Source organism: Perognathus longimembris, chromosome 3 (assembly GCF_023159225.1).
Source record: "Perognathus longimembris pacificus isolate PPM17 chromosome 3, ASM2315922v1, whole genome shotgun sequence".
Taxonomy (NCBI): Eukaryota; Metazoa; Chordata; class Mammalia; order Rodentia; family Heteromyidae; genus Perognathus; species Perognathus longimembris.
In genome coordinates, this window is record NC_063163.1 from 103888149 (window position 1) to 103914591 (window position 26443).

The 26443-nt window shown below is 51.3% G+C and overlaps 1 protein-coding gene across 1 annotated transcript in view; it reads right to left on the reverse strand.

Annotated features, from left to right (window-relative positions):
* Positions 1-24102, reverse strand: part of Igsf9b (immunoglobulin superfamily member 9B) — a 49763-nt gene extending 25661 nt beyond the window's left edge. Inside the window, exons 1-7 of the mRNA XM_048343637.1 lie at positions 23976-24102; positions 12955-13152; positions 10308-10454; positions 3938-4089; positions 3494-3611; positions 2455-2596; positions 2090-2235 (exon numbers count right to left, since the gene is read on the reverse strand). Coding sequence (XP_048199594.1) covers positions 2090-2235; positions 2455-2596; positions 3494-3611; positions 3938-4089; positions 10308-10454; positions 12955-13152; positions 23976-24039 — 967 coding nt within the window. The 5' untranslated portion in view covers positions 24040-24102. The remainder of the gene's footprint in view (positions 1-2089; positions 2236-2454; positions 2597-3493; positions 3612-3937; positions 4090-10307; positions 10455-12954; positions 13153-23975) is intronic.
* Between the last annotated feature and the right edge of the window lie 2341 nt (positions 24103-26443).

The following is a 26443-nucleotide window of genomic DNA, read 5'->3' on the forward strand; positions in this document are numbered from 1 at the left end:
CTCTCCTGAAGTCTCTCTTGGGAGCAAGCAGCTCAGTCTCTAGACATCCTAAGCCAAAAGAGCAGTGTCAGGTCTCTGCACGTGGCCCTCACAGGCATAGCACATGGGTATTTTTTTTTCCACCTCTCTGTTCCTTCTGCTGCTTGTCTGGTCTCGCCTGGCCTCAGTGTTCCCTTGGACTCTACAGTTGAAATGCTGAACCAACCTTGGCCACAAAGCGGAAGCAGGACTCCAGCAGAGCCATGAGACACCCCACAGCCATGAGTTCCAGGCTGAGGCACCTCCTCTCAATTCTCCCCAGGTACCCCTGAGGGTATGGAAGAGAAGGATCCAGAACAAGGGAGGCCTTGAGGATGAATGAGCTGGTGGTACCTTTTAAGCATTCTGAGCTCTTCAGAGAACAGCGCATTACATAAATACCAGGCGGAGTTATATATTTAGACATAGCTTCCCACTTTTGTATGGTAGTTTCTTTTTTTTTTTAATTCCTCCAAGGTTTTCAGAGGGTTTATGAATGGAAGGGGAAATACTCTGAACACTGCTCCTTAGCAGAAATAAAGATCCTTGTCTCACCCACCTGTAAATCTCAACCCCCTGGATTCCCTTTGAAGCTGCAGAAGGTAAAAAAGAAGACGTTGGAGTAGGTAGCAATGTTGGTACGAGGGAGAGACTGGTAGAGAACACACCTCTCCAACAGGTTGATGGCCTACAGCTTTGAGGATGGGATCTTTGCCTTGGTTGCTTCACCATCTTTCTGAAGACTACCATTTTGGGTTCCCTTTCCTCCAACTACTTTGTCACTTTCTTGGCCAGATGGCATGGCCTGTGTCCAGCCCAGAAAATGGAATCCACCTTTCTCCCCAGCTGGAAGGCATCCTACATTATGTAGGAACAGCATCTCACTTGTGTTTCGCACCGCTGGTCAGTGAGAGCCAGGAACTCCACGCCAGCGTACTGCAAGTCCCTCTGAGCTCTCTCGGTACAGGACAGCAGAGGCCTCTGATTCCTCCCCAAAATAACCCACAGGGATGAGGAGACCAAGTGAGGGGAGGAGAGGACTTGCATAGGGCTCTGCATGTCCACGTGAATCCACCCGCCCTTGACCATCAACACAGAGCATTCCGCATACCCATTCTACAGCAGCCAGAGTAACTCCACCTCCCAGAGCCACCCATTGGTCCTTTATGTGTCCTCAGCTTGAAGGCTGCTCCCCTCCTCCGCCACCCATCTCCACATTACTTCAGTGATCATCCCTGCCACACTCCGTATCCCTGAGTACAAACAGTTCTCCCACACCTGCCCTGAAATGACGGAGCCTCCGTCACCTCCAGCAACAACTTGGGGCCTTTGTTGCCTAACTGACAGGGCCATCCACTAATCAAAAGGAAGACATGGATCCTCATTACCGATCCTTCTCTCTCCCTCTCTCACAAGACACAGCCTGCCAAGGGGTGGGAAACCATCACCAGTGCTCACATATGAAAGATAAGCAAACAGAATCACTCTGCTGACACAGGAGCCCTCGATTGTTCTGGCTGAGAAGCAGCACATTCATATGAATCTCTCGCAAACCCCAGAGAGGAGGGATGAGAGAGAGGCAAGATACAGGGAGCTGGGTGTGGAAACTGGGCTGAGGTACCCTGGTAGGCCCTATGCTGAGGCTACCAGAGAAATTAACCCTGTACTGATTCTAAGCTCCACCCCTCCAACACCTGAAAAATGCACCTAGTAATTGGAAACTCAACATACAGGTGAGACAGCATGCAAAGTAAGAATCCCAAAGGGCAATTGTTCAAAGGTCAGGTCTGTGTTCTTAAACCCAGCCTAAGCTTGATGTGCTAAGTTAGCTGACACCTCACAGTGAGGCCCCGCCCATAGGAGCTGCCCAGCAAGTGTCAGCTCATCCCGATTGGCCTGCCTGGTCAAGCACTCTTCTGGAACCTGTCTCTTCCCCCTTTGGTCATTCCTCCACCCACACTTGCCAAAAAGGTGCTTGCTCTTTGGTGCCCTCCAGCCTCCAACCTGGCTAGTGTCACTTGGAACCTTCTGGAATGGCCAGGATCACTCACTCTCCTCACTGTCTACTCACACTGCACAGTCAGGTATGCCGAGGCAGAGGGGGAACGCCCCAGGCTGTTGCTAGGGACGCAGGTGTACTTCCCAGCATCTTCCGGCTTCACCCGGAAGATGATCAACGTCCCATCGATCAGGATCCGCACCCTCAGCTTCAGGTCACTGCAGAGTGGGTAAGGAGACATGAAGGCTGTTGGCAGGTGGGTGAAACTTCCCAGAAGAAGGACTCAAGCCAGGTAAACCATGCATCAACTCCACCTCCCCTAGATGGGGTAAGGAAACCCTGTGCTCAAAGCCACTCCAATATACAAACCCTTGCCCTTCAAAATCTAGGGTGGGGTGGGGACCCTTGTGAGAGGGTCAGAACAAGATGATGCTCACTTCTGGAAGTAGACATTCTCATCCTGCCAGTACCAGGTGTAGGTGAGGTTGCCCGGATACGCCTCTGCCCGGCAGGTGAGCAGAGCATCCTGGGAGATGTTGACGGTGATGTTCTCAGGAGGGGACACGATGAAAGGAGGCCCTGGAGAGCACAGGGAACAAACATCACCTGTCCTGATGGGGCAGGGCCAGTGCACCAGGCCCTGGAGGGGGGAGGGGTGGGGGTGTTCAGGAAAGGGAGCCAGACAGGAAGAGCACACAGGAAGGAGCAGTGCCAAAGCCAGGGGTTAAGAGGGTGGCTCGGAGACAGGAGGCTGGAGCGCAGAGGGAGGGTGAAATTCCAGCAGGCGCTGGTGCTGGCTGGCCAGACACAGGCAGACTGCAGTCTGGCCCTCTCCCAAGCAAGGGGCAGCCTCTCACCAAGCTGCAGAGGGAACTGTGGTCCCCGCTGCTGCTCAACCCTTGGTGGCAGAAGTAAATGCTATCACAGCTTCTCTGTCCCTCCAACTGGACTCGATGGCCGTTAACTCTCACTCTGACCCTTCAACAAACAGATGGAGAGTGGGGAGCCAGGGACCCCTGCAGAGGACCCCACCTATTCTGGCTAGTCAGAGACCAGCCCTTCTGGGGCACTCTGGAGCCTAGGCTGGACAGACTGGAATCTCTCAGTGCTGACTGTACAGACCCTGGGTCTGCCAAATGCCCTCAGTAGTGTTTAAATATCTGGGGCTTGGACTGCATTTCTGTCTTTATTTATTGATGCCAACACTAATGGATAGATGACCAGAGGGAGGTCTCCTCCCTTGGGAAGGTGGAGCCATGACAGGGATGGACAGAGGGAAACCGGAAACGGCTCGGCACAAGACCTTTCTGCTACATCATACAACGTCCTTGTCAGCAAGGCACGCAGGATACAGGAGCTGCCACCCAGCTCCTCTACCAACCCTAGCTGTGCCCTGAGAAGATGGCATCCATACCTCAGCAGGCCTGGGAAGCCTTTGTGGGGCTCTGGAGCTAGAGTCTACAGAAGGCCTCTTACCTTGGACAAGCAGGTGGGTGGTGTGGACAGCCTCCCCCTGGATGCTGTATGCTCGGCAGGTATAGGCGCCTCTGTCCTCTCGACTGACTGACGTCACCGTCAGGCTGCCGTCACTCACCTAAGGGCCCAGGATGGACAGAACTCAGCAGAGAGCCCCACCAACACACCCCTCCAGCAGAGAGATGCAGGGAGAACAGCTGGCTTGGAGAAGGTCTGGGGGACACAAGTGCAGGGAGGTAAAGAACAGGTGCCTGCCTACCCATCCCCCTCCAAGACAGAACAGATGCCTCAGCCAGACCAGGCTGTAGGCTTTCTGGCCTCCACCTGGCCCTGTGTACATAATATCAGGAAACACCTGTGTTGGGGGAGGGAGGAGAAGAGCAGGGAGGGAGGGAGAGGAAGAGCAAGTGCAGCATCCCAGCCCTACAGCCACGCTCAGCTCACCTGGTACTTCCCACTAGCACCGAGGAGCGTCCCCTCCTTGAGCCAGGTGACGATGGGCTTGGGGTTCCCAAAGGCTGTGCAGGTCATGGTAATACTGCCACCCTCCTTGGCCTCGATGTACTGGGGGGGTGTTTCTGTAAAGGTGGGAGGGGCTGCAAAGGAGACCACGAAGGTGAGGAATGGAACCGGCCCACCTGTGCACTGCCATTTGGCAGAATGTACAGATGAAGGAATACACAGGAGGTGAGCCAAGTCCTGCCCACCAGTATCACAGGGCAGGGGATATCCAGGCTCCAGGCTCAGTCTGGGTGGGTCCAAATTATAGAATTTGCTCTTTCCATAAAACGTAGCTATTTCCCAGAGTTTGGGGAGGAGGGCAGAGGGGGAGAAATGTTTATTGAGAATCTACTATAGGAAAGATGCCACAACCAGCACCGGGGACACAACGTAAGTCAGACTGAGCTCTCACTGGGTGCCAGTGGCTCACACCTGTCATCCTATGTATGTATGAGGCTGAGATCTGAGGAATGAGGTTCAAAGGCAGCCCAGGCAGGTAAGTCCATGAGATTCGTATCGCCCATTGACCACCAGAAAACCGGAAGTAGTGCTAGAAGTGCTGTGGCTCAGATTGGTAAAGCACTAGTCTTCAGCAAACATGCTCAGGCACAATGCCCAGGCCCTGTGTTCAAGCCTCATGACTGACAGACAAAAAAAAGACAGTTTTCCTGCCTCCCACCCAGAATCCCCTACCACACTACAGAGTTTAATCTGAGGATTTTCATGATGCACAGCAACCCCACTTGGTGAACCCCCATCATGACTAGGACACTTCATTTCCAGGATTTTTGTCATCTCATGCAGGTCTCAGGTCAAAACTGCAGTCCCCAGTTCTACAGAGAGGGACAGTCCTCCACCTGTCTCTCTCTGTGGCTCTTGTGGATACAGATGTGCAGCCTTACTCAGAGCTACTTCTTTCCAAAGTCTCTGATTATTCCAGGTCATCTTCCCTGCTGCATTGGCGATGTGATTAAAACACCATCCTGTTTGGATAATCAGCTTTTATGAATCTGAGTCCCATTTGCCTGAGCTGCTTGGAGAGACAATCCGGTCAATCTTAACCCTTTGGACTAGCGGTTCCATGGTCTTCCATACCTGAACTCCAGCCCTGAGATCCCCAGTGCTGGGCTGGACAGGACATCCTGAGCTCCTCATAAAGTACCCACCAAAGCTCAGGATCCAAGTTCAAGTGCTAGCTTGCTCCCTGCTGCATATCCTTGGGCAGATTCCTCAGTTTCCCCACCCCTCCCCATCCTCTGGAATTGCTATAAGAATAATACATGTGGAAAGGACCTGGAAGAATGGAAGCATCTGTTTAACCAAACTTCATTAGTTCTGTTATTATCATGATCAGGTCCTGGGAGGATGGGAGTTTTGCCCCATATCTCCCTCATCTCCTTCCACATTTTATCTTCACTGTTCTTTAACCATATTGGGCCTTCTTTGTCCACTTCCAGCGTGCCAAGGGTTTTCAACCTTAGGGCCTTTGTGTGTACAGCTTTCTCTGCCTGCATCTCTCCACTCAGCTCTCACGTGTGCTTAGTTCGTGTGGACTACTATCCCAGCCTTATCTGGCCAGCATATCAGTGATGGCACTTCAACTTCATCCTAGTCCCTATTGCACTGTTTTATTTCCCTTACTCATCTAACATGAACAGAAGTCCACCTGTATAGAAGCCTGCTTTCCAGCTGTCCCCATTAGTGCAAATTGTGGTTCTCTAAAGCAGACGTGTTTTCTGTAATCCCACCAAATGCCTAGCTTCCATAGCCTAGTTCTCAGATGTAAGAGCAGGCTCAAGAAATATTCACTGAATAAACTGAAGGAATAAATGAACAGGAGCTTACGATATAGATACTGAGGGTCCAATACACATGCAAATACATGAAACCTTTCAAAAGGAAGACCACAGCCATATCATTGGATCTTCAATCTCCAAAGCCTGTAGGTCAGTCTGGGCACACAGAGACACTTGAAGGACTATGGGCTGTCTTAAACACGCAAGAATGCACACAACACACATCCTCAAGTAAAGCGATTCTTATACAGGGTCTAAGAACACACGAAATATAACAGTAATAAGCCATTTGAAGTCCTGAAAGGGAATTCTGGAACCCTGGCCTCCAGACCCAGGGAATATGTGCTCATCTCAGACCCTACCCTGACCCAGCCTTTCCTCTGAAATATAGTTAACGCAGCCACAGCCTCCATTACCTCCAGTGTCAAGCTTAAAAGAAAAGATAATAAATTAAATTACATCCTGAAGTGACAAATTAATTGCTAATTACATAATTACTTTATTATTTAGGTGCTAATCAGGAAAGTACTTTGAACAATTTCAAGTTTTTAGGAAAATAATGGTTTGACTCTCCGTTATTTACTGAATTAGGTGTTAGCTTGCCAGCTGCATTGCCAGGCTTAATTCTTTTTGCAAGTGGCCTATAATTAATAGTGCAGGTTAGAAATAGGCAGGCCTCTCCTCCAAGTAATTCACCGACCTAAAGCAAGACTTGGCTGGTGCTCTTTGGATATTTTACATGTGATAAAGAAATAATTGGGTTTGTTTCCACCCAACTGGTCTTCAAAGAAAACAGAGAAGACAAATGAGAACAATTTGTAATTCTAATTCTTCACTGGCCTTTCAATTTCCAAAGGTGAGCTCTGTCAGGAAAAGCCTGACATGAAACGTTCTAGGCTGGAAGCAGTGGAATTCTGGCACATCAACCCTTTCCTGGATCACAGAAATATGTATGCGTAAGGAACCTCGGAACTCGGGAAGAAGGCAAAAGGAGAAAAGCAAGAGAAGAAATTGCTCCCTCCTGATGGGAGGCATTGGCTCTGTTCTGCCTGGTCTTCAGGGAGGCCTCTTGGTGATGGCAGAACTCTGCTCTATTGTAAGTCCAGCTTTCAAGCGTGGAGCAAACGGTTTCATCCTTAATGCTCTAGAGGCCCAGCGCTTTGGGGTAAAACCACCCAACGGTGTGTTCTGAATGAGAGGCTTTCCTCCCAAACATGCTGTTCCCTCTTCCTGGAGGCCTCTTCCCCTCCTCTCACCTGCTCCCAACCAAGCCCCCTGCTTTCCCAGGTCTCTGAACAGAAGCCATGATTTCAGAGGCTTTCCCTTCTCTGTGCTCCCAAAGACAAATGGCAGTTTTCTCTGGACTAGCCAAATCTTAAACGCCAAGTCCTAAATGTCCTGGGGGCTTGAACTCAGGCCTGGATCCTGTCCTTTAGCAAGTTTGCTAAACACTTGTGCACTGCTACTTGAGCCACAGCTCCACTTCCAGCATTTTGGTGGTTAACTAGAGAGAGGAGTCTCATGGACTTTCCTGCCAAGGTTGGCTTCACAACACAATCCTCAGATCTCAGCCTCCTGAGTAGCTAAGATTATAGCATGAGCCAACAGTGCCAGTGCGTGACTGCAAGGACTTTTAATGAACCAAGTCTTTAATACCTTCTACCCAGCTATCCCTGCTAACTATATACTTGCTCTTTCTTTCTTTCCTTCCTTCTTTCCTTCTTTTCTTCTTTCCTTCTTTCTTTCCTTCTTTCCTTCCTTCTTTCTTTCTTTCTGAGGATGGCCAGCATCTTACCCATAATCACCCCCATGTAATTAATGGTCCAGACACAGTAAGATTCTTTCCCACACAGAATTTCATTGAATCCTCACAACCACCCTGCAAACAGACATTGTTTTTATCACCGAGGAAACAGAGCTCAGAGTGGTGACTTAACTGGCTTCAGGTGACACCACTGGTAAACGGTAATGAAATAAGCCAATTTTTTGAAGAGCAAATCAGAAATTCCCAAAGAATCAAATCCCACCTGGCAGACATTCAAGAGAACATACAATTCCAAACCAGATTCACCTGAGTGTCAGCTAAATGGCTGGTGTTTCAGAGCCCTGGAATGGACACTGCCAATGAGGAGGCTATGAAAGATAAAAGGTCCTCACTCAGGATTGTTTGGGGCAGTTAGGGAAGGGCCCAGGAAAGAGAAAACAACAGAGGACTCTATCAAGAAAGCCCTGAGCAGCAAATTTACCTTCCCAAATCTGTCTCACTTGGGCTGACAGTAAGGGGGATTTTTCATTCCCATGACAGCTGGAATCAAAAGCAGATGATTCGGAGGAAAAAAAAAAAAACAGCAGTGGTAGAAACAAACTTTATTTACTTCTATTTTTGTGCTGGCAACTGGGGCTTGAATTCAGAGCCCAGGCACAGTTCCTTTGCTTTTTCACTCAAAGTTGATACTCTACCACTTGAGCCACAGCTCCATTCCCAGCTTTTTCTGGTGGTTAATTGGAGAAAAGAGCTACATAGCTTTCCTGCCCAGGCTGACTTTGAACTACAATCCTCAGATCTCAGCCTCCTGAATAGCTAGGATTGCAGGTGTGAGTCACTGGTGCCTGGATAGGTATAGACTTTAACATCTGACTCCCATCAGGCTCCTGGGACCTGGCTGGAGCCAACAACATCTAATGCCCAAGCCAACTCTCACCTCAGGCCATAGTTCATGTGCTACAGGCCAATGCTTTTGCTAAAATCTTCTATCCCGAGGCTAGGGCTTAGCTCAATAGCATTGTACTTGCACTTGCCTAGCATGCCTTGGGCCTGATCCCCAACAATGCCAAAAAATATATATTTAATAAAAAAAAATATGTTCTTTTAAGACCCTGGATAGGTTCCAGGCTCTAAAGCAGCCTGAGTCTGATCCATCTTCAGTAGGTAGGTTGGACAGAGCCATCCTTCAGAGCAGATCAATAATGAGAGAAGCTTCCAGGCCAGGACTGACATCAATTTCTATCTTCCAACCACAACTTCTACAGTCGCAGACACCAAAACCATAAGCATCTACATGGTATGTGGCATAGCCAGGATATTGAAGACTCAATAACTAGCATGGACATAGTGGTAGCCAAAAACATTTCTTTTTTCTTTTTTTGCCATCCATTAAATAAAGAAGAACAAGAATCTGGCCAGAAGAATGAAATAAAACAAAAACAAAAGGCTGGATGCCAGTGACTCAAACCTATAATCCTAGCTATTCAAGAGGCTGGGATTTGAAGCCAGCCCAGGCAGGAAAGTCTGTGAGACTCTTATCTCAAATGAACTACCACCAAAAAGATGGAAGTGGAGCCATGGATCAAGTGGTAGAACACTAGCCTTGAGCAAAAAAACTCAGGCACAACACCTAGACACTGAGTTCAAGCTCCAGATCTGGCAGGAAGGAAGGAAGAAAGGGAGGAAGGAAGAAGGGAAGGGAAGGGAAGGGAAGGGAAGGGAAGGGAAGGGAAGGGAAGGGAAGGGAAGGGAAGGGAAGGGAAGGGAAGGGAAGGGAAGGGAAGGGAAGGGAAGGGAATAGGAGAAAGGATGAAAAGTGGGAGGGGTGGAGGGAAGCAAGGAGGAAGAGAGGGAAGGAGGGAAGGAGGGGAGGAGAAAAGGAAAGAAGGAGAAAATAGAGAAAGAGAAGAAGGAAGGGAGGGAGGGAGGGAGGGAGGGAGGGAGGGAGGGAGGGAGGGAGGGAGGGAGGAGAAATAAAGCACCCTCACACACCACCCACTGGGTGGACGCCTTTTCCTGTCCTTTCTCCACAGTGCCAGCATCCCAGGTACGGATTCCCAGGGACATAAAGTCTCCATGGAGACACTGAAGACCCACCCCTACATGCCATCACTGCTGTGGACCTCAGCTAACTCTAGGAACTCAGCAAGTTTACTCCGACACTTGCCCACCCGGACACTTGAACAGCATCTGTACATGGCACAACCCATTTAACCTGAGCTATAACTGACGGCCAATAAAACAGATCTGCTCCCTAGGATCCTTTCATTTTATTAGCTGGTAAGCCGTATATGAGCAAAGACCATGTCTGGGTTTGCTCATCAGTATTTCTCCTGCCATCTGGTGTGAGGCCAAGCATGTAACAGACCCTCTGTAGTCTTACTCAAATAAATACGTTTAACAAGAAACCAAAACAGCAGCTGGAGAAATTCCACTGGAGAGGGGAAGCGCCCTTCCTGGCTCCTCCCACAGCAGAGAAGTCACAGCCTCAGCAGCAGGGACTGATTTGCCCTCCTCAAAGCCTTAACCCTCTGGTTCCCAGAGCAGAATCCGCTTGCCTAGAGAAAGAACGCTGACATCACCTTCTACACAGTGAGCTGCTGCACCTCTGTACCCCCAGGGACCCCAGGGGCACAGGAGAAGCGAGCTGAGATCTCAAGGGACCAAGGCTGCCCAAGGCTCCTGTTGGTGGCAGAGGCTGAAGGACAGAGAGGCTTTCTGGACAGCCCTTGGGAAGGGGACTCATACGCACCATTGATGGTGAGGTGGACCCAGCTGCCATTGTGGAAGGTGTCATATTGCTGGTCCAGCATGAGCACTTTGCATTCATACCAGCCCTGGTCTTCAGAGCGCACCTGCTCCAGCCGCAAGGATGCTTTATCATGAAGACTGGCCCGGCCTGGTGGGGGGAACAGTGGACGAAAACCCAGTAAGCCATCAGGGCAGGGCTAGCAGTTCTCCCCTCCCCCAGCCAAAGAAGAGAACCCATCTACTTCCCAAGGCAGAGCCCCAAAATGACCTCTGGTAGCCACCAACACACCAGCAGGTGGCAAAGAAAAAGGTGGGATGCCTTGGTCACAAAGCCAGTGTTCACCCCCATCCAACAAAGCCCACAATGGCGGCCCACCATGTGTGAAACCCAGGAAAGCCTCAACAACTTAGAACACAAATATTCTTTCTGTATAGCTGTGTACTACTACCAGGGCTTGAACTCAGGGCCTTGCGTTGTTCCTCAGCTTCCTTGCTGGTGCTCCACCACTTAAGTCACACCTCCAGTCCCACTTAGTTTTTAAGATATAGAGTCTCACAGACTTTCTTGCCTAAGCTGGCTTCAAACTGAGATCCTGAATAGCTAGGGTGACAGGGACAAGCCATCAGTACCTACCTAGCTATAAGCATTCTTTTTGTTCTCTCCAGACCTGGGGCTTGAACTCAGAGCCTGGAGGCTGTCCTTGAGCTTCTGGCGCTCAAGAGAAGCTCTCTATCTCTTGAGCCACAGCACTACTTCTGGCCTTGTCTGGGAAGTTTATTAGAGATAAGAGTGTCATGAACTTGCCTGCCTAGGCTGGCTTCGAACCATGAGTAGCTAGGATTATAGGCATGAGCCACCAGCACCCAGATCATGAGCATTCTTTTAGAGAGCTCTTGGGAAAAAAAGAAAAGCATGACAGGCCGAGATGAGGAAATGATGGAGTTTGGACAAAAAAGGGTTTTCTGGGGCTGCCCAACAGGCCCTGGAGTACCTCTATTCAGGTTAAATAATACTCCTATCTCAGCTGGATGCCTACCACACACTTCCCTGTCTGCCTGGTTTCCCTGAGGTAGGATAGATAGAGTGAAGGTTGACTGGACACCAGACTCTAGAGTCCTTCTAGAGCCTTCCACCAGCTCCTCCCAAAGCCCAGCAACTCCAAGAGCTGAGGATAGTGAGGCTGAGGACAGCCAGGTATGATGGTTCCTCCTCTAGTTCCAGCATTCAGGAAGCCAAGGCAGGAGGACAATGAGGTTTTTTTGTTTGTTCATTTATCTTTGGTATCTTTTGTGCCCAGCATTGGGGCTTGAACTCAGAGCCTCACATATACTGGCTTAGCTTCTTCCACTCAAGGCTGGCACTCTACTGTTTGAGCCACAGTTCCATTTCCAGCTTTTTGCTGATTCTTTGGAAGTAAGAGTGTCACACACTTTTCTGTCCAGGCTGGCTTAGAACTGTGATCCTCAGATCTCAGTCTCCTGAGTAGCTAGGAATGCAAATGTAAGCTACCATAGACCAGCATATATAATGTGTTTAAGACCAGCCTTGGGCTATAGACAGCCTGTCTTTGTCTCAAAGGACAAGGACCTTCCTTCCACTGAGGGGCCACCTCTGTGTTCCTCTCACACTGAGAAAGCACCCCCTTCCTGCATGGCAATGGGACACCCTGATAAAGAGCTTACCTCCTCCTCTCCTTCTACCCTAGCCTCTCTCAAATCAAGCCAAGACCACCACCACCTCCTCCTCTGCTTTCCTCCTCATCTTGGGTCTGAAAATCTGCCTAAAATCTCAGACTAACAAAGTCACCCCTGACCATAGGAAGGAGGAGAGAGAGAAAGACAGGAATGGAAGCTTTCTGAGGAAAGGGCAATTTAGACCTTGTAAGCTACAGGGGAGACAAAAGTAGAAGCAGTGTCCTGTTTCTTCCTATCCTTTCAACCCTAGCACACACACACACACACACACACACACACACACACACACACACACACACACTCTAAACCCTCCACCCTGGCAGGCTGGCAGGCAGTGGCAATGAGTCACAGGGAGGCCACTGCTGGCAGAGTAATTGCAGAACAAGACACAAACAGGGCCAGGAGAAGGGAAGGGAGGGTAAGTGGCAGAGGCGGCAGAAACCTGGCCTTGCTAGGGTCAGGCACAGAAGTGGGTGGCTACTAGAACTGAGGATCAGAATATGCCCCAACCTAAGAACTAGGGGGAAGAGAAAAAGGGCACACAGACAAGAGATCCTACAGCCTTGTTTTCACCACGTGTGGTCAAAGGCAGCTCTGTCTGCCACCCTTCTTCCCCAGACTGTGGGTTCCAGCTTCTTCCCAGGAGTCTTGTCTCTAGCTTGCCCTGGGACTGCTGAGTCCTCATTACATACCCAAGGCCGTGTGGTTTAGAAAACGTTCATGTCTGCCTCACCTCCTACTCTCTCTGTTCTTCCCACTTAATAAAAACCTAGTGAAGCAAAGATGGAAGGGAAAGAGGTAGAGATTATAAGCCCGGAGAAGGATCAGAACTGATAATAATAATAAAGGCAAAGGGATCTGGGACCTGCGAGGGGAGGGAGGCAATCCAGAGGCCTAGAAGGAGCCTATTAGAGAGAGACAAAGTGGGGCTCCCCTCAGTACCCACACCTTACCTGCATACTCAGGGTCCACGTGAGGAGGGTAGTAGCCAAACTTGATGAAGATAGGGATGGGAACCCCAAACTTGAACCACTCTACAACATAGGGCGGGGGCTGTCCCGTCACTGGATGGATCACGTCGCATCGCAGAACAACACCCTCACCAGCTCGTGCAGTCACAAACTCAGGCTCCTCTCGTAGGCCGTGGGCACCTAACAGGACAGCCAAGGTGGGACATGGGTAGGTGACAAAGAGCTCCTGCCTCAGCAGCCTTGGGTGTCGATGTCAAAGGCATGACTCCCAGCCCATTTTCTCCCCTCCTGAGGGTCCCAGTGCACCTGACCCCACCCCTACTACCTCTTACCCAAACCTCCCAGTGCTGGAAGACCTCAAGCATCCATGTCACTGAGGAAGGGGAGAAGGGGGGAAATAGAAAGTTTTTCTAGGTGCCAGAGGTTCAAGCTTATAATCCTAGCTACTCAGGAGGCTGAGAAATGAGGATCTTAGTTCGAAGCCAGGATGAGCAAAGAAGTCTGTGAGACTCTCATCTCCAATAAACTACTCAGAAAAAAGTAGAAATGGCACTGTGGCTCAAGTGGTAGACTGCTAGCCTTGAGCAAAAGAAGCTCGGAGACAGAGCCCAGTCCATGAGTCCAAGCCCCAGGACTGGCAAAAAAAAAAAAAATTAAGGTTTTTGTTTGTTTGTTTGTTTTTTCCACTCTCCAAGGAAGAACTGATCTTTCCAGTCCCAAGGAGCAGCAGGCAAAGCCTGGCACTGGTGGCTCATGCCTGTAGTCCTAGCTACTCAGGAAGCTGAGATCCTAGGATCTACATTCAATGCCAGCCTGGGCAACAAAGTCAGTGTGACTCTTATCTCCAATGAAGCAGCAAAAAAAGCTGAAAGTGGAGCTGTGGCTCAGCCTTGAGCATAAAAGCTTAGGGACAAGCGGAGCACTGGTGGCTCATGCCTATAATCCTAGCTACTCAGGAGGTTGAGATAGGAGGACTGTAGTTCTGAAGCCAGAAAACTCCCTGTGAGATTCTCATCTCCAATTAACCATGCAAAACCCAAACATGGTAGAGCGCTAACCTTAAGCAGGGACAGTGCCCAGGTCCTGAGTTCAAGCCCCATGACCAACAACAACAAAAAAGCACAGGGACAGTCCCTAGGTGAAGCTTCAGTACAGGCGTGGCACGTACACACAAACAGCAGGCACAATCATGTACTGCACATACACACACACACACACACACACACACACACACACACACACACACACACGCCATAACCACCTACAAAAAGGGAACCTTCCCCGGGAGCTGCTTCTGGCTGGGTAGGAGAAGGCAGAGGCAGCCCTCCTCCACTGCCCCACCCCCAGCTCAGCCCGATGTTCCAGCACTAAACAAGAGTGCCCCACACCGGAGCCCGAACCCAGCCGAGCCGGGAATCCCTAACAAGCTAAGCAGGCTGCTCCAGGCAGGCAACACCAGAGGAAAACCCCGGCCGAGCTGGCCTCTCCAGCCCCGCCTCCCACCCCTGCTGCGCAGCCCTGCCGCAGAGGAAAGCTCGGCATCACAGCACTCCCATTTATTTCTTCCCTAGCCTCACATTTATCAGATAGCACTGTTCCAAGAGCAAGATGCTAGGGACAGAGAAGAGGGGACCCCCGGGCACAGAATATCAATGCCAGACAGCTGAACAGGGCACACCTATCCTGGCTGACAGAGGAGGGTGGAGAAGAAGACAGGTAGGAGAGGCCCCCATCCCACCTCAGATGGAAGGTGAGGGACCCATAGGTGGAGCTGACCCACAGGTCACTGCCCACCCTCCTCAGCACCTGCTCCAGGGCCCCAAACAGGATCTGCTGCGCCCTGCAACCAAGCAGGGCCAGGGAGACCACAAGGTCACCTTGTCCAGTTCTGGCAGTGAAAAGCACAGCGAGGGGCAGCTCCAGTCCTGCCTCCCCTGGACTGCTCCTCCCAAGCTGACCACACCCTCCCCCCCCCCCCCCCACTGCACCCCACAGGCCGCAGTCTGGGCACCTCTATTGTCCTGGGCAGCACCTAGGACAGCAACCACAGTCTGAGGGCTGGAAGCCAGAAGCTGGCTGGGACCTCCCACTGGGAGAGGATAGGCTGGGGAACAGCCCACCACTGCCCCCCGTGCCTAAGCTGAGCTCTTTCTGCATTCCCTGATCACTGCGGGTTCCCACCTGCCTCTGTCTCTCCTGCATGCCTGAGTGTTTCATTCTAGGTGTCGGGGTGTGTGTGTGTGTGTGTGTGTGTGTGTGTGTGTGTGTGTGTGTGTGTGTGTGTGTGTGTGTGCATGCTATCAGTCTGCCTCTATGTCTCTTTATCTCTATTTCCTCACTTTCTCTGCCTCTGTCTCTGTGTCTTCTTCTTCCTCTTCCTCCTCCTCCTCCTCCTCCTCCTCCTCTTCTTCCTCTTCTTCTCCCCCACCTCCTTCCTGGCTTTCTGTGTCTGACTGTGTATCTCTGTCTCTCCCTTTCTCTACTGTTTGGTGTGTCTGTCTGTCTGTCAACCTTCTGCTCAGCCCCAAGCCTCTCTATGTCTTTCTGGCTCCTTCTCCATGTGTCTGTCTGGCTGGCTGTCTTTGTCTCTGTCTCTCTCTCCTGCTCCTTCCCCATAACTCTCTGGCTCTCTTCCAAGTCTCTCCATCAGTGTGTGTTTCTGTCTCTTTCTCTTGGTAGCATTACATGTGGGTGATTGCCTACCTGCCTGTCTCTCTCCATTTCTATCAGCTGGTGAGTGTGTGTGTGAGTGTGTGTGTGTGTGTGTGTGTGTGTGTGTGGGAAGATGGGAACCATGAATTGCTGTTGGCCCGTGTGAGGGCAAGGGGTTTCACCTGCTTTTCGGCATGGAGGGACTCTGTATCTGTGTGCATGTGTTTCTTGTCTCTGAATCTCTATGTCAGTCTATGTCATCTCCGTGTGCCTCTGCGTGCCTCATTCTCCGTGCTCCCCCTTCCCTGTAACTTGCAGAAGGAGGAGGAGAAGGCAAGCCCTTCCAGAAGCCGATTGGCTCCCAGTGACATCACTGTTTTCTAGAGAAAGAGCTAAGATCACAGAGTATTTTTGGAGCAGAGCAGCATTGCACTCACCTGCCAGAGGCCCCAGCAGGTTTCCCAAGCCCCCCCCCCACCTCCCCCAGCCTGGCCTCAGACTGAGTTTGCAGCCTAGCCCCTTGGGGTGGGGGGGGAAGAGGAGAGGGCCCAGCTGCAGCAGGCACCTCCCCCACACCCCTAGGGACACCTGCCTGCCTGCTTCACCCACAAGCACAAAGCCAGTGCTAGACCAAGAGCAATGGGTGGTCAGCAGACGCCATGAGCCATCAGGAGAAGCAGCGTGTGTGTGCACACACACATGCAATAACTGAACATTTGCAGGACTGGCCTGTGAGGAGACGAGAAGACAAACTGCAGAAATGTGAGGGAGGAAAGAGCTATTCCCAGGGGCCAGGAAACCTGGGGGTGGGGCAGGGTGGCTCCTTTAGCATAAGTAGGAGAAAGAGCCTAGGGGAACGGATGGGCACCTCTAACCATCCAGTTTTGTTCTGGAGTGTTGGTGATGCTAGAAGGTGGGTCAGCTTTGACATGGGTGTGCACTGCTCATTTGCACCTAGTGCTGCCTCATTCTCACTGCATTGCAATGAGGCAGCTTCTTGACACCTTACCTCCCCCACCCCCAGCCTCAGCCCCAGCCAGTCACTGGGTTAAACCCAGAGCCCATTATAAAGCCCACCCCCAAAGCAACAGGGCACTCCTCCCACCAGCCAGCATCTCTTCTTGAGACCCTACGAATCAGAGAGGAGCAACTACAGACCAGGTGCATCCCCCAAATGACACACAGGACAGAAGGAGACCAATGTCTCCAAAAGTAGACAGAGAGAAGTCATCCCAGGTCCCACACTCAGTCCAAGCCCTCTTGGTTTCCAGGATCCTAATGTATTATTATCATCTGTTCTTCCTCATCTCCTACACACACACACACACACACACACACACACACACACACACACACACACACACACGGTGTGTTCCCTCACTGCATCTCCCACATCCTGATCATTTCTGAGCCAAAGTATGTCTAATAAACACTCTCTCCAGAAAAGCTCAGTGTGAAAAAAGGGAAAGTATTCAGGCTGGCAGTAAAGAGGGAAGAGGGGCCTGATAGAGGAGAAACGGATAAACTCAAACACGGGGGAACGAAGCCCAAACCCCACAGGGAAAGCAATTCAGAAGCAAGGAAGTGCAGAGATACAGATGGACCCAGTCCAATCGAAGACATGGCTGGGGGCAGTGACAACAGGACAGACAGAAACTCACAGACACAGAGCTTCAAAGCACCTGAGAACCAGGAGGGCAGAGTGGAGCCTGCATGAAGCAGGGCAGCAAGGCCAGCTGGATCAGGGGAGGGGGTAGGGAATGTCTGGGGCCCCTCAGGCCCCTCCCCTTCACAGCAGCCATGGGATCAGGCTTCTTCCGAATGGCCTGAGAGTGGGGAGGGCATTTTGAGGCACTCAAGAAGGCAGGAAACAGTGCACCCTGAGCCTAGCAAGTCGCACCTTGGAGGGTCTGCCTAGACCCCTCTGAAGGGGTGCCACCCTGGCAAGAAAGAGAGGATGAAGCAGCCCCCCTGCAGGCTGGCTGACCTTTCCAGGAAACCATAGGATACAAACCTGCTCTCTGGGCCAGGTGGTACCCAGTGGGTGGCTGAGTCCAGGGCTGCCAGCAGACCCCCTGTGGGCACAGAACCATGAGGCATCCAGGGCCTGGCACAGCCCCACATCCACCACTCCTTACCTGGAATGTGTCTGCCAGGGAAGGGCTTGAGGGAAAAAAGGAGTTCTGTGCCCTGAGAGGGATACTGAATGCCTGCAATGGCCCTGGCACAATTACTACTGTCTCCATTTTGCAAACATGCACTAGGAAAGCTGTATTCTTTAGAAGTCACCCAAGTAACAGGTAGGGAAGTCAGGATTCTCCTACTTCCTGCTCGCACCAAAGCATCAGAGGACCAAAGTCTTTCCTCTCTGTCCCTCCCCTTCTTTGCCCACTCAGCTAGCACCATCCCACTCCACACAGGTCCTGAGAGCTCAGATTCTGCAGCCTAGGACCAAAGAACACTTCCAAGTGGACCTGATTCAGAAAATAGCTGGGCCAGTTGGACCAGAAGCATTACTCTGCCTAAGATCTTAGAGTTGCTGCCTGGGTCTGGTGGTAGCTGCGCATCAGCTTCTAAGACTCATTAGTACAATTCCTTGTTACAGCCTCCTCCTCTTCCTCCTCCTCCTCCTCCTCCACCTCCTCCTCTGGGCACCAGACTCTCAAACCACAGGCCTGTTGTCTAATAATACCAGCGACAGCCACCACCACCTCCATCTGCCAGCCTAAAAATAATCCCTGCTGAGTCCAAAAAAGAAACAGCCCCCAATAGTCCCCCAATCCCTCCTCCTCAACAAGCCAGGAAGCTCCCGGAGATTCCAGGAAGACAGCAGACTTGGGGCTCTCACTAAGTGGGAGGCACACACCAGAGGATGGTTCCTTCCTGCCCAATGAGAAACAACCCAAAAAGTGGAGCAGAGACCCGTGCCCAGGACAGGAAGAGATGTCCTGTTCTCCTACATAGAAGGCAGGTGGATCCAAGGCCACCTTGAGCATCCCTCCCTCTTTCTAGAAACACTCACATGTACATGCAGGCATGCGTGTGTGCACACAGAAACACACACACATATTAATAAAAGACACTACCAGGGCCTCCCCATCAGTGTCATTGCTGCCCTTCCAGCCTCCCTCCCCATCTAGCCTGCAGGGTCTGAGAGGCCAGGTGAGCCCCAAAGTGGGCACAGCCAAGAAGCCTGGACAGCAAGGACTGGGAAGGAGAGGATAGGAATGGCCAGCTTTATTCATCTATGGGGGACTCTGATCCCTAACCCTCCTGGCTAGGTCCCCTCTACCCCAGCAGCTGGGAGGCAGCGATGCTATTAGCAACCTTCATTTGCTTGGCTTCACAGCATTTCTAAGAGCTCTTTCCCCAGGAGTCCCTGGCAGGAAGGAAGTCAGTAATTCAATCTCAGTTCTGCTCCTTTAATGGCTCCTCAGCAGAAAAGCAAAGCCACACCCCCCATACCCCCAGCAATAAGATTCCCTGTCCCAAAACTGGCTGGCAGGAAGGCAGAGAGCTGGTCAAGTGAGGGCAGACACTAATGCTGTGGGCCATGAGGGTAAGAGACCAGATTGGCACCATAACGAAGTGGGAGATCAAAGTTCCATATTTCCTCCCTGTAAAGCATCAACACTCCCTACTCCAACAAGAATGAGGACAGTGACTCACCTCCTTACAACATGTGCCTGTGTGCAAGCTGTATGCCACTCAATGCCCCATCCTGGTAGACACACGTGACCAGGAGGAAAGTAAGGGTGACTACAAATGGGGGGAGAGGAGGGCAGCAGAACAGAAGGCAGGGTTGTCAGTGCCCCTCTTGTCAGAAGAGCAATCAGGCTTCCTTCACAGCTTCGGTCCTGTGGACTCTTTCTCCAAACCCCTCACGGAGGCCCCAGCTCTGCTCTCCACTCTCCTGCTTATTCACGCAAGAGAGAACAGAAAAGCAGGAAGATTCCTAAGAAAAATAGGTCAGCTGCCTCCGGCAGACTGGCCCACACCAGTGCCCCTGAGCAGTGCCCCTGGGGCAGGGGACTGATGATAATTCTGTCTCTTCTCCCATCCTCCTTCCTTCTCTATGCTGGAGTGGGTAGCAAGGATGCCAACTGATGCTCCCTGTTCCTCTTAGCAATGGATAGATAGCTTCCCCAGTGGCAGCGTCCCCACAAGCTCAGACTCTCCTACTACCTAGGCTTTCTCTCCAGAACCTCAGGCATCCTTCAGTCCAGCCTCTGGGCTAGAGCCTTTAACTTTGGAGACGTCTGTGCTGCTTTGATGCAGATTCGGAGCAAGAGGACAGGAAAGCAAGGAGTGTGGTGGGTGTAGTCACTCAGAGAAGAGTTGTCCTAACCTCAGGTCTGCACTTAACTGGCCCTATCCTGCTGTAGTCCATGCATGTACACACAAACATACAGGTATTCACACTTACATAGACACACATGTATAAGACAGGATACATGCATATCACATGGACATGCACATATGTATATATATGAACATAAGTACACGTGTGCCTGTACATGTGCATGTGCACACACATGTGTATGTGTGTGCCATTGCACGCAAATAGGCGTGCACTTTCAGGAGCACACACAAACACACACAGGTGAACCCATGCATACAAAATTAAGTATCCATCTATCACCCCCAGATAGTGAAAAGTTCTCACCAATCACAGCTCTCTCATCTTCACACAAGCTGTTCAACCCATCTTAGGAACCAGAGGGAGGGGGCACTGCTATCTGGAGACCTTGCATCCCAGCTGAGGTCCCTGGGTGTGGGGGAGGGGCTCTCATGGAGAAGAGAACTGGTTAAATCTCAGCCCTCACTAGGGCTCATCTCCCACCCCCACATCTTCAGTATAGCAAACAAGAAAGCTGTGAATAGACAGTTGAACGTGGAGCAGAGCTGAGAGAGAGAGCCAAAGAAGAAAGCATAGAGCAAGCAGGCCAGGTTCTAAAAGCTAGTTGGCGCCTGATTGGGGAGAGGGCAGAAAAGTAAAGGAAGGCACCAAGAGAGAATGAGGCATAGGAGGGAGGGACAGGGGTGCTAGGTTTCCGCAGCTCAGTGAGGCAGACCCTGCTCCTCACGTAACCAGATACCAGCTTTCTGTGTCAGAACCATAAACATGAAACCACTCAGGACTTGAGATATGATATCTCTAGACTGTGGCATATGTCAGGCCACAGGCCAGCAGCTGAAAGCTGATCCTTCCCATTGCCCCCCATCCATGCCTTAACTGACCTGTAACTTCCTCAGCTTCTCTCAGGGTGTCTGCTGCCAGACACACCCCCATCTCCATCATGTGTGTGCTGGGACATACCGCCATGCACTTACCCACTAATCACTTCCAGTGCTCAATTCTTCCTGGGCATTGGGTTGAGACTTTCTTCCAAAATTGGAGATGGGTGGGTCAAGGCCAGAGTGGAGGGGCCTGGACTAACCACCAGCAGGACTTGAGTCAGAACTCCACTTAATTTGGGGGCACTGGTGCCAGGAATAATTCAGAATCTATAGTCAAGAAGGAAAACAGCTTTGGGAATAAGACTTCCCTCTGTGATGAGAAGTTCAGACTCAATGTCTGGCTCAAGGTCCTCCCACAGTATGGAAACTCCCCTAACTTACTAGGCAAACATATGGGATGCTGAGCCAACACCAATAGACCAATTTCTCCCCGTGCTCTCCACCTGCCTACTGGCCTCAGTCATCCCCCAGACACATGATCAGAGTCAAAGGAAGAGTCCCTCTCTACCTGTATCCCACACAGGTGGGCTGACAGAGTCCCAACTCACCATGGCCTGAGGGAGCTGCCCCCTCTCCCTCCTCTACTTCAGTGAGGCCTAAGTGTGCCTTGCAAAGTCCCTCCATCTCAGAGGGCTCCCCACAAGTTAGCTGTGCCACTCAGAGAAAAGTTAGGCTTTGCAAGCACCCAACACTAGCTTCACACACAGCAAGTAGCCTTTCCCTGCCAGAGGCTTGAGTTCTGTACCCTCCCACAAGTTCTAGACACTGACAAGGATTTAGCTTTGAACACATTGCAAAGGGCTTTCAGGAAGCTTTGAAGCACATATACCCTGGACACGTCACTGGATGTAGGAGGATGAGAGGCTCGCCCCAGACAAGGTCAGTCTATGAAGGAGTCTCATTTCCTGACAGAGGCAACCTTCTGAACTTCCCCCTAGCACATACCAGCTCTTGATACCCTGAATGACCCAAGGGAAAGGAAATAGAGGGGAACCTAGAACCCCAACATGCTGAAATAATAACCATATTAGCATTTCATGAGTATATACTACGTGAGTGATAGCTACTCTTTTATTTATAGCACTACTACCCCCCCAAGGAGGGAGACCTCCACAAGCTTATACTCATAACCTATTTCCATTGAAGCAAGTAACATCAAGAAAGGTTAAGCAAATTTGTCCAAGGTCACAGGGGTAGCAAGTGATAGAACCAGGATTTGGATGCGTGTAATTTTAATTTAATTTTTAGATCCTAGACCCCCATCACATTATGAAGCTATGTTAGGCTAGAAAGATCCCAAGAACAAGAAGGTCACCCCTGATCTCGGACAAGGGAGCATGTCACGCCATGCACTATGAAAGAAGGCATACATAACCTTCATGCCCAACAACGTTCAATACTGGGAAGTTCCTTCTGCCTTGCCATTCTGTGTGTTGCTGTGATACAAACCAGTTTTCCTTTATGCCGAGTTTAAACTTGTAAAAATAAATGAATAGATAAAAACACAACAGGCCAATCTCCACACCCAGGCTTAGGTTTTGGAGGCTATTTCAGAACCTTCCTTCAATGTCTCTGCTATTCAAAGATCCCAGCACATCCTTTGTGCTTTCAGTGACAGTCCCATAGCAGGAACATACCAAAACCTGGAGGGGAGGAGGATGGGAGATTTTCAAGACAGCTAGGAGACTGGGGAGAGGATGAGGATGAGGCTAGCTGGTCCACGCCTCCACCCCCTCTCCACAGGCTTCTGTGGCCACTCCGGCCTGTCTTCCCACCTGATAAAGGAAGAGTTTTGAAACCACCTAGCCCATCACATCACTTGGAAAAACCACCCTTGCCCTTGCCCTTGTTTACAGTCGCCCCCCTCCCAACCAGCATAGCAGACATTTTCTATTCCTAAAACTTTCTCAACCCCCCCCCCCTCATCAAACCTCCCACCCAAGTGATGCTAAGACCCTCTACAAGGTGCCGGTTGGGAGTGGATGCTGTGGTTGACGGGTCCCCCCCGCCCCCCTCCCCCGTCCTCCTTCGATCCCCGGGGTTGGTTCTCTTTCCCGCCGCCATCTCCTCCCGGCTTGGTGAACTTGCCCACAGCCGGGTCGTGTCTGTGCGCTGAGAACCGTGAGCTCAGAGTCCTGGCAGCCTCCAGGCTCCGCTCCTACTTCCATACAAGGGCGGAGAGTCAGAGCCCGGGTGCCACCCAGAGGCTTGCAAGTCGCTCTAGCCGTCTCCAAAGCAAAAGCCCGCGCGCTCACGCACGCATCCCCCGACGCGCTGGCTTCCCTCTTGCTCTTCCCGAGCTCAGACAGGAGAAATCGGAAAGAAGAGGGGAAAAAAATCTCCACTCGGCTCTGAGACTCAAACCGTAGGGACCCCACTCCCTCTGCCCTCGCCCCCGGGCAGCTCTGCCTTGCCGCGGGGGAGGGTGGCGTGTAGCGAGGCTGCGGCGCGCTCCCGGGGAACTTTTGCCAGGCCGGGGCCCAGGGGTGGCTTAAATCCGACGCGGGCTGATCAAAGATGACACTCCTCGGAGCCGGCTTTCTCAATTCTGTCACCTGGTAAGGGGATCTGACCTCCAGCTGCCGAGATGTGAGGGCAGGAGGGGCACCCGTGGGGCCGATAGAACCCAGTCCCAAAGAGGTGGGCGCGGAGGGTCCCAAGGCTCGGGTGGCACCTCCGGGTACGGCTCCTCCGCGGAGCGGTGGCGCTACGCGGCGCGGAAACGCGCTGCAGCCTGCCCAAAGACCCGCAAACTCCCCGGCAGCCAGAGTTACAGAAGCACGACTCTGCCCCAACCATCCAGTGCCAGCAAAAAAGGAAGGAGCTAACCACGGGGCCCAAAGTGGACCAAGTCGACCTCGATCCCAAGGCGAGTGCCAGGCAGCCACGACGATGGACACCGGCTCTTTCCCGCCCGACTCGGCTCCTCCAACCGGCAGTGCCCCGGCCCTTTCTTGTCAGTAGCCGAAGGCGCGCCTGGCCCAAGCCCGAGCCTCGCCAGCGGGAAGGAGCGGCACCGAGCGGGGTGAGCCAGAGATCCAGAGCCCCGGAGACACGAGTTGAAAGAGCCAGCCGGGAGGGGCGGAGGGGGACGCTGCACTTCAACTCACCTTGAGCCGCAAGACCTCGGGTGCTGATCACACTTGCTATCAAAGTGGCCACATACCAAATCATAGTACTACCGCGCGCCAGCCAAGAGCCTCATCCTATCGCAAAGTGCTCCTGCACCCGCACACTTCTCGTGTCCGAGCGCCCGCCTCTCGCCCGCCTACGCCCCTTGCCGGTGCTCCTGCAGCCCGGGCGGCCCGCTCTCCATCCCTCCCTGGCTCCGCTTGGCTCCGCGCGCAGCCTTCCCGGCCCCGGCGCAGCGGCACCTGCACTACTAGCCTAGGCAGAACGCAGCCAGGTCCACGGTGAAGCCTAGCCGGGCCGGACCGCTAGGCCCGCCCCCTCCGTTTTCCCATTGGACGCCTTCCACCAGCCTGAAGACTGATTGGCTTAACTGTCTGCCCGTCGTGGGCGCGAAGGAGGCGAGCCCATTTCAAGGTGCGTTGAAGTGCGGTGAGAACAGAGCCGCAGAATCATGCGCATTGCCTGGGAGAAGGCGTTGTAGCGTTTTTGCTCTGTTCTATTCTCTGCTTAGGCTGTATGGCAAGTTTCTGGTGAAATAAATGGTAGCTTCTCGGACTGACTGATGGGTCCCTAGGAGACTCTATTACCCCTGACAGATCCGAAGGGATGGAGCCCCCGCCCACTCCGGGAATCCAACATCCGGTTTACATCCAGCAAAAAAGCAGTTCCCAGGAGAACCATGCTGATTCAGTGATGGGGGAAACCCAAGATCGTGCAGCCTGGGAAAGCTAGGGAACGTCCTTTGCTGGAGATCTTTTCAAAGGGGTCACGCGCTGCCTCCCCCACCCCCACCCCATTCCCTTACACACACTCTTCCTCCAGAGAACACACCACCTCCACCAAACGTGATATTAAGTTAAGTTCCAGCCAGCCTGAAGACCCAGGAATGACTAAGATGACCTCTAAAAGCCACTAAGATTTAGGATGAGTCATTGGCTCAGCTGCAGTGTGTCACAGACCCCACTGGAACACACGCGGGCGCGTGCACACACACACACAGCCACCCCCAGTGTTGGTCATCACTGATCATCATTACTAAATCCCAACTTGTGGGGATAAAAGTTGTTGGTTTTTTTTTTTTCCCTTACCCTAAATTAGCGCTGCTTCCTCCTACATGTGATTCTTTCACTCTCCACCTTACAGGGAGCCCTCTCTCAAGAGCATGAAGTCAAGAGGGATTGGGGGAGCAGCTTGGGATGGCAACGACCCCGTGAAAGGGAAAGAGGAGTTTTCTATTCCTGCAGAGAAAGATAGATAAGAAAATTGGGAGGACTTGCCTGGTCTCCTGCCCCTAGTCTTTTCTCATCCCTTCCCCCAATACAGTTCTTTTTGCAAAAGGAATAAATGAGTGTCATGGAAACATCTACAATCACCTCCATGGCGAGGCTGTAGTGAAGATGCTTGTTCTTTCAAGCAGTGAAAGCAATGGTGAGAGCCACACATCTATCTCCTTAGGATAGTCCCTTAGCCAAGGAAGAAGGATAGAGGGACAATGAAAGAGCCCTCCTCTCAATGTACATATTAGCCACTAAGCACTGGCAAACCCATATGTATGCACATGCACACATACAAACACACACATGTGTCTTGCATAGAAAGTGGTCTTGAATGATAGAACAGCCTTCACTGAAACTTGAAGGTGACCCATATGAGTTCATTGCTGTAAGAAGGTAGAAAACTTCCATCCCCATTTGACCAGCAGAGTAACAAATACATTTATAAACTTTTAGCATCTGAATATAGCCTGGAGAACCAGAGAATACTTGAGTAATCTACCTGGCTACCAACTCTACTCATACAAATACACCCAAGATGCATCACTCTGTGAACATATCTCCCTGAGCCATTGCTTTAGGGTCTTTTTCTAAGCCAATATGCCTTTCTTGTGAGTATGAGATGAGCTGAAAGCTATGAAACTCATTTATGCCAAACAGCATGAGACCAACAACTCCATCTCCAACACACGCACACACACACACACACACACACAACATATGTACTCATTCACATGTACACTGAAACACATATGCACTCATGCACACACACTGAGTCCTAACTCTATAAACCCATATTGGAAGCCATTTGAATGAATGATTGGAGCTATGGCTTAGATATAGTTTTATTGTGTCCTCCTTAAGATTCATATGGTTAGAGACTGAATCTCCAGGGAGTCAATACTGGGAAACAATGGGACCTCTAAGAGTTAAGTTCTATTGGGAGTCTTTGAACCACTGGAGGTTTGCTGTCAGAAGAAATTTCTCATGAGTCCTGTTGGTAGTTCTCACAAGAGGATTGTTATATTGGGAGAGAATGAGGGAGGAGGTGACATTGTCCAAAAAGAAAAGTACTCTTTACCTGACTTGTGTAACTGTAACTCTTCTGTACATCACCTTTATAATAATACTACTAAAAATTTGTAAAGAGGGTTGCTATAAAAGGACCACAC